This window comes from Theropithecus gelada, chromosome 1, assembly GCF_003255815.1.
Source record: "Theropithecus gelada isolate Dixy chromosome 1, Tgel_1.0, whole genome shotgun sequence".
NCBI lineage: Eukaryota > Metazoa > Chordata > Mammalia > Primates > Cercopithecidae > Theropithecus > Theropithecus gelada.
The window spans coordinates 48,269,325-48,276,328 of NC_037668.1; the positions used below are offsets into that span (position 1 = coordinate 48,269,325).

The 7,004-nt window shown below is 54.4% G+C and overlaps 1 protein-coding gene across 3 annotated transcripts in view; it reads right to left on the reverse strand.

The window, feature by feature from the left end:
* KIF17 (kinesin family member 17) overlaps nt 1–7,004 on the reverse strand; it is a 55,337-nt gene that overhangs the window by 36,303 nt on the left and 12,030 nt on the right. For all 3 annotated transcript variants that reach the window (XM_025398207.1, XM_025398198.1, XM_025398191.1), the window contains exon 5: nt 4,453–4,905. In XM_025398207.1, coding sequence (XP_025253992.1) covers nt 4,453–4,905 — 453 coding nt within the window. The remainder of the gene's footprint in view (nt 1–4,452; nt 4,906–7,004) is intronic.

A 7,004-nucleotide genomic window follows, 5' to 3' on the forward strand; every position in this document is an offset into this window, starting at 1 on the left:
CGGGTGAGGGCTTTGGCTGTGACTCTGGACTGAACGGGGCAGGTGTGCACAGGGCAGTCACAGGCCTTGCATTTGAACAGGCTCTCCCTGGCTGCTGCGTGGAGAGTGCACTGAGGGGAACCAGAGCAGGCGCTAGGAGACCGGTGGGGGGCGGTGCAGAAACTCAGGCTGGAGGGCAGCAGTGAACAGGCTGTAGCCAGTGTTTTCTTTTTCTTTCCTTTTCTTTTTTTTTTTTTGAGACGGGGTCTTTGCCCTGTCGCCTAGGCTAGATGCAGTGCTATAATTTTGGCTCACTGCAACCTCCCTCTCCCAGGTTCAAGTGATACTCCTGCCTCAGACTCCTGAGTAGCTGGGACTACAGGTGCACACCACCACGTCCGGCTAATATTTTCTGTTTTAGTAGAGACGAGGCTTCACCATGTTGGCCAGGCTGGTCTCAAACTCCTGACCTCAAGGGATCTGCCCACCTCGGCCTCCCAAAGTACTAGGATTATAGGCATGAGCCACTGCACCCTGCCAGGCTGTAGCCAGTTTTGAAGGTGGAGGTGGCAGGAGCTGCTGACCAACTGGATGTGGATTTGAGAGAAAGTGAGAAGCCAGGGGTGACCCCAAGGTGCCTGGTTTGAACACCTGAGTTGCCGCCATCAGCTGTGGGGGGGAAGCACGCCTAGCAGATTTGGGGGCCCATCGAGTTGACAGTGGGACATGCTGGGTTTGAAATGCTTATTACACAGCTGCAGATTCAAGTCCGGAATTCAGAGGACATGGATAGTATGTTTTACTTGTTTCCTACATTGCATGATGTTCTGTTATCTTGAAGGACTTGCTGGGCAGGATTAGACTGCCCTTCCGGGCTAGATAATTCCTAGAAACCGTAAACCACGAGTCAGTGAGTCCATCTTTGGTATATAAACCAGCCGAGCCTGAGTCCACACCCCAAGCCACCTGCTGTATATAACTCTCACACCAGGCCAAGATTCCCCTGCCCTGAACAGACCCAGGGCCAGGCATAGACAACAAGGAACAGCCCCTCGACCCAAAAACCTACCAGAATTATTCAAATCAGCTGGTCCCAACCCGCCTCCCAGGCCCTGCCATGCTTTTCCCACAGGAAGCCCAGTAAAGGCTGTGGCCCGGGCCCCACTCCCTTCTCCCTCCAGACCAATGCTGGTGCTTCCCCGTGGCCTGTGGGTGTGCCCGACCCCGGGTTTCCAGGAGCACTGTGAGTCACAGTGAACTTCCCTTTCAGTGGCGCTGACCTCTCTGTGCTGTCACCCAGTCACCTTTATAAATTAAGACACGAGGCCGGGCGAGGTGGCTCACGCCTGTAATCTCAGCACTTTGGGAGGCTGAGGTGGGCAAATCACGAGGTCCTGATCGAGACCATGCTGGCTAACACAGTGAAACCCCATCTCTATTAAAAATACAAAAAATTAGCTGGGCATGGTGGCGTGTGCCTGTAGTACCAGCTACTTGGGAGGCTGAGGCAGGAGAATCACCTGAATCAAGGAGGCAGATGTTGCAGTGAGCTGAGATCGCGCCACTGCACTACAGCCTGGGCAACACAGCAAGACTCCGTCTCAAAAAAAAAAAAAAAAAAGAAAAAAAAAAAGACACGACCACAAATTGCATGGCCAGGCTGTGGGGTGCATGTGGGGAAGTCGGGAGCGCAGAGGTGGTGATAACACCAGGGACCCAGGCGAAGCCACCTTAGCAGCGAGTGCAGAGAGAGGACAGCAGAGGTCCAGCCCAGGACAGCCCAGGGTTAGGAGGCCAGGGAGCAGGAAGGACTCGCCCCTGGGAACTGAGGAGAGGTGGGTGGGGAGGCAGGAGGGGACCGAGGGCAGAGGGCATGTAGGAAGCAAAGGTCTCATGAAGGGAGGGGGTCTGCTGAGCCAACTGGTGCTGAGGCGGCAAGGTGAGGCCTGCCCCAGGACAGTCACTGCGCTCCACAACAGGAGGCCATAGATGACAAGGCCAGCATCAGTGGGCCAGGACAGGGCCTGCCTGGGTAGGGGCAAGAGAGAGCGGAGGGAGAAAAACTGGGACTGGTAAAAGTAGACGGATGTTTCAAGTTTTGCTGAAACAGAAAAAGAGGGATATGCTAGAGGGAGAACCAGGGCTAAGGGGGAAATGTCTAAAGTGAGTCCTGGGCGGGGCAAACACAGGGAGCTTTGGGTCAGACACCCCTGGTCTCAAGGCCCGGCTCCAAAGTGAAGGCAGCACACATTGTCTCTGGAGCCCACCGTGCCAGGCCTCGTGCTGAGCCCACACATGCATGATCTCAGGTAATTTTCCCAGTTGCCTCACAGCACACACAAGGCGGGTATCATTATGATGTCCCTTTTACAGATGAAGAGACTGAGGTTCTCAGTGGCTGAGTTGCTTGTCTGTGGAGCTGGGAGGTGAGCCGGTGATAACTGCTCAGCCCTCAGCTATCCACCCAGCACCACCCCAGTCACTCTGCTGGCTCCTTGCTCCTCATCCAGGAGAGGGGGTGCTAACAGCCTCTACCCTGGGGGCTGCCTCCGTCACCACTGGAAGGCTGCACAGGTGTCAGCTGCTGGGTGCGAGGGCCGCAGGCCCAGCCTCCCCCACTCTCTCCTGGTACCCTCACCATTCTTGTCTTCCCCCTTACCAATCTTGCAGGTGAGAAGGGTTGGGGTGAGGAGTAGGAAAAGAGGAGGAAGGCAGATGGCTGAGGTGGAATGCCTTGCAATGGTGTTCAAGGCCCTCTCCACCACAGTCCTGCCTGACCACCTCCCATCACCCAAGGCAGCCAGCAGAGGGCTTTGTAGTTCCCCAAATACACCTTAGAGTTTTGTGCATCTCTGCACACACTGGACGCTCTTATCCTAACAGGGAAATTTCTCCTCTTCCAAGACTTTGCTCAATTACTGCCTCCTCCGGGAAGCCTTCCCTCACTGACATTATCCCACCACAGACAGACCTGGCTGACCATGCACTCCTTTCTGCCCTGTACAGCTGTCTGCCCTAGAGTGTATCTCATTGCATGTGATGGCCTGCTGGAGTGTCCTTCTTCCTCAGGAGATTAGGTACCCTACAAGGCACAGCCTGCATCTGATTCATCTCTGTGTATCCAGTACCCAGCACAGGTCAACACACAGAGGAGCAGCTCAGGGAACCTTGGGTGGATGGGCAGGTGAGTGGAAAAATAGATAAAAGAATGGATGATAGGATGGAGTCAATGAATGGGTGGATATATGGATGATAGCGTGGATAGGGTGGGTGATTAGAACGGGTGAATGGATGGGTAGATAAAATGAATGGAAGATGGGTAGGTGGGTAAATAGAAGGATGGAGATGGATGGATGAATGGATAAGTGGGTGGATGGATGGATAGATGGATGGGAGATGGAAGGATAGAAGGAAGAAAGGAAGAAAGGATCTCTGGATGAATAGATGAGTGGATGAAAGGAAGATTGATGAATGGATGGATGCATGGACAAATGGATGGAAGGAAGGATCAATGGATGAATGGAAGCATGGATGGATGACAGATGAATGGATGGAAGAAAGGAAGGAAGGGTCAGTGAATGGATTGATGGATGAATGGATGGGTGGGTGGGTGGCTGTGTAGATGGATGGATGGAAGGAAGAAATGGATTGATGGAATGGAGGGAGGGATGGGTAGATGGAAGGATAGAAGGATCAATGGATGGATGGATGGATGGATAGATATATAGGTGGGTGAGTGGATGGGTGACTGTGCAGATGGATAAATAATGGGGTGGGTAGGAAGGTGGGTAGGTGGACGAAAAGGTGGGTGGATGAATGGGTAAATGGGAGGATGGGCAGATGGGTGGATGAGTGGGTAGGTGAATGGGTGTGTGTAGAATGAACAGATGGAGAGGAAGGTGGGTGGGAGGGGGATGAATGGATAGACACAAGCTTTTTTGTGTTCCCTTCCCCAAGAGCTTCTGAGATAAAAAAAATCTTAAGACTCCTTCAGTTCCAAAGCCCCTTCAGGCCAATGCTCCAGGTGTGGATTTCCACCTGCCAGGTGACAGGCAAAGGCCGGGGCGCACAAGCTGCTATAACGAGGTGCCCGTGAAGAGCAGATGCGGCTGTGGGGAGCGAGTTGCCAGCCGCTGAGCAGCGAACACGCATTGCAACAATGCCACGGACAGCAGCAAACGGGGGGGGGGGGGGGGGGTGGGAATAATGGATGAGCAGATCAGAGGTGGGGAGTGGGCGACAACCTGTATCAGATGGGACAGGTCAGACGGACTGCCCTCCTCCCAGGGCACTGACAAGCAGATGCCATCTGGGCCGTCTCCGACCAGGGCCCTGCGCTCACATGGGGCTGAGGGGTGGGAGGATACCGCTCCCACCGTCTTTTAGATGGGAAGTTGGAGGTGAGAAAACAGAGGGGAGGAAGTTTTCTCCTGGGGACCCGGCCCTCCCGCCACTACCCCAACGTGGTCCCACCTGACAGGCTGCTGGGGCTCATCTGCTGTGTCAGGATGGCCTTGAGCTTCTTGATCTCCTCCTGATACTCGCGAAGCAGCGCATCCTTGGGGTCCTCATTGATGCGCGGCTTGTTCCTGATGTTCTTGGCCCGGTTGGCGTAGCGGAGTGTGCTGAGTGTCTCATCGTAGTTGTTGTCCGCAGGCGACAGGCAGGCCACCATCAGCGTCTTGGTGTTGCCGCCCAGTGAGTCCTGCAGCAGCCGTGTCAGCTTCGAGTCACGGTAGGGGATGTGCTTACAGCGCCCGTCCACCAGCGCCGAGATGACGTTGCCCAGCGCCGACAGCGACAGGTTGATCTTGGTGGCCTCCTTGAGCCGCTCGCCCGTGGCCCCAGTCTTGGACTGCCGCTCGCTGCCCGCCAGGTCCACCAGGTTCAGCTTGCCCGCCCGGAGATGGTCCTTGCCCCGCTCATCTGCAGACAGACCAGGCAGAGGGACGAGGGCCTTGGGTGAGCCCTATGTATCGAGGGCAATCAGTGCCAGGCACTGGGTGCTCAATGCCTGCCCACCGAGGGTTTCCCCTCAGCTGCACAGGAGCCCCAGGAAGCAGGTGCTATTATTGGGCTCATCTTACAGATGGGTAGACTGAGGCTCAGAGAGAGCATGGAACTTGCCCAAGGTCACACAGCTGCTAAACACTATAGCCACCATCAGAACCCAGGGCAGGCTGTCTCCAGGAGCAGGGGCTGGAGTTAGAGACCATTCTGAGTGCAACAGGGCCTCTGGCTGCCACAGCAGCTCCCGAAGGCTTCCTGCAAGGTCAAAGGTGGAGAAGGGCAGGGGTGTGGCTGGATCGCCAGGGAGTTATGTCATTCAACACAGAAAACATCTGCTTTGGAGACTCCCGGACCCGGTTCCCAACCCAGTCCTGTCGTCTCCTTGCTGTGTGGCAGTAGCAGAGCCACCTATCTCCCAGATTCTCAATTCCCCACATCAACAAAATGAGACCCCATTAGGGTTTGTGAGACAAAGCGGCAGATGTTAGAAGCCACGTTTGCTCTTTTCCACTTGCCAGCATAATCAGCTCACAAAGCCGCTGCCTCTGTGCCAACGCGCAGAGCTGTGCAGAGCTCCGCAGATATGCTTCGAAGACAAAACAGAATGGAGTCTACAGTTCCCCATGTCTCTGGCTGAATCAGCACCTCACTTAAAGACAGACCCTAGGCCATGCCTCTTCCTACACATGAGATAATATCTGCCGGGGTTTGTGAGGAAGCCTCTGGAATGTATCACCAGATGTGCTCTTGCACCCAAACCTTGATGTGATTCTGAGCAAGTCAGATGCGATTCTGCAGGTGCTGCCTTCACCACCTGTATATAAACTGTGACCTGAAATACTGACAGAGCCGCTCTGGGCTGTAGGCCCCAGTCTATTATCCTCAGTAGGATGTCTCTTTTTTTTTTTTTTGAGACGGAGTCTCGCTCTGTCGCCCAGGCTGGAGTGCAGTGGCCGGATCTCAGCTCACTGCAAGCTCCGCCTCCCGGGTTTACGCCATTCTCCTGCCTCAGCCTCCCGAGTAGCTGGGACTACAGGCGCCTGCCACCTCGCCCGGCTAGTTTTTTTTGTAGTTTTTAGTAGAGACGGGGTTTCACCGTGTTCGCCAGGATGGTCTCGATCTCCTGACCTCGTGATCCGCCCGTCTCGGCCTCCCAAAGCGCTGGGATTACAGGCTTGAGCCACTGCGCCCGGCCTTTTTTTTTTTTTTTTGCCTTTGGGACAGGATCTCACTCTGTTGCCCAGACTGGAGTGCAGTGGTGCAATCCTAGCTCAAAACAGCCTCGAACTCCCAGGCTCAAGCAATCCTCCTGCTTCAGTCTCCCGAGTACCTGGGACTGAAGGCGTACATCACCTGGCTAATTTCTTTCTTTCTAGCGATTGAGTGTCCCTATGTTGCCCAGGCTGGTCTCAAACTCCTGGCCTCAAGTGATCCTCCTGCCTTGGCCTCCCAAAGTGCTGGGATTACAGGCATGAGCCACTGTGCCCAGCCTTGTTGATTTTTCTTTAGTTGACAGGTTGGTGGTCTGGAGAAGTAAACAGCGCATTCGTAGCCAGCCAGTTCTTTAGGCTATTAAAAAACGACAACAGGCTGGGTGTAGTGGCTCACACCTGTAATCTCAGCACTTTGGGAGGCCAAGGCAGGTGGATCACCTGAGGTCAGGAGTTCAAGACCAACCTGGCCAACATGGTGAAACCTTGTATCTACTAAAAATACAAAAATTAGCCAGGCATGGTGGCACATGCCTGTAATCCCAGCTACTCAGGAGGCTGAGGCACAAGAATTGCTTGAACCTGGGAGGTGAAGGTTGCAGTGAGCCAAGATTGTGACACTGCACTTCAGCCTGGGCGACAGAGCAAGACTCTGTCTCAAAAACAACAACAACAGGCCAGGGGCAGCAGCTCACACCTGTAATCCCAGAATTTTGGGAGATGGGCAGATTGCTTGATCCCAGGAGTTCGAGACCAGCCTGGGCAACATGGTGAAACCCTTCTTTACCAAAAAAAAAAAAAAAT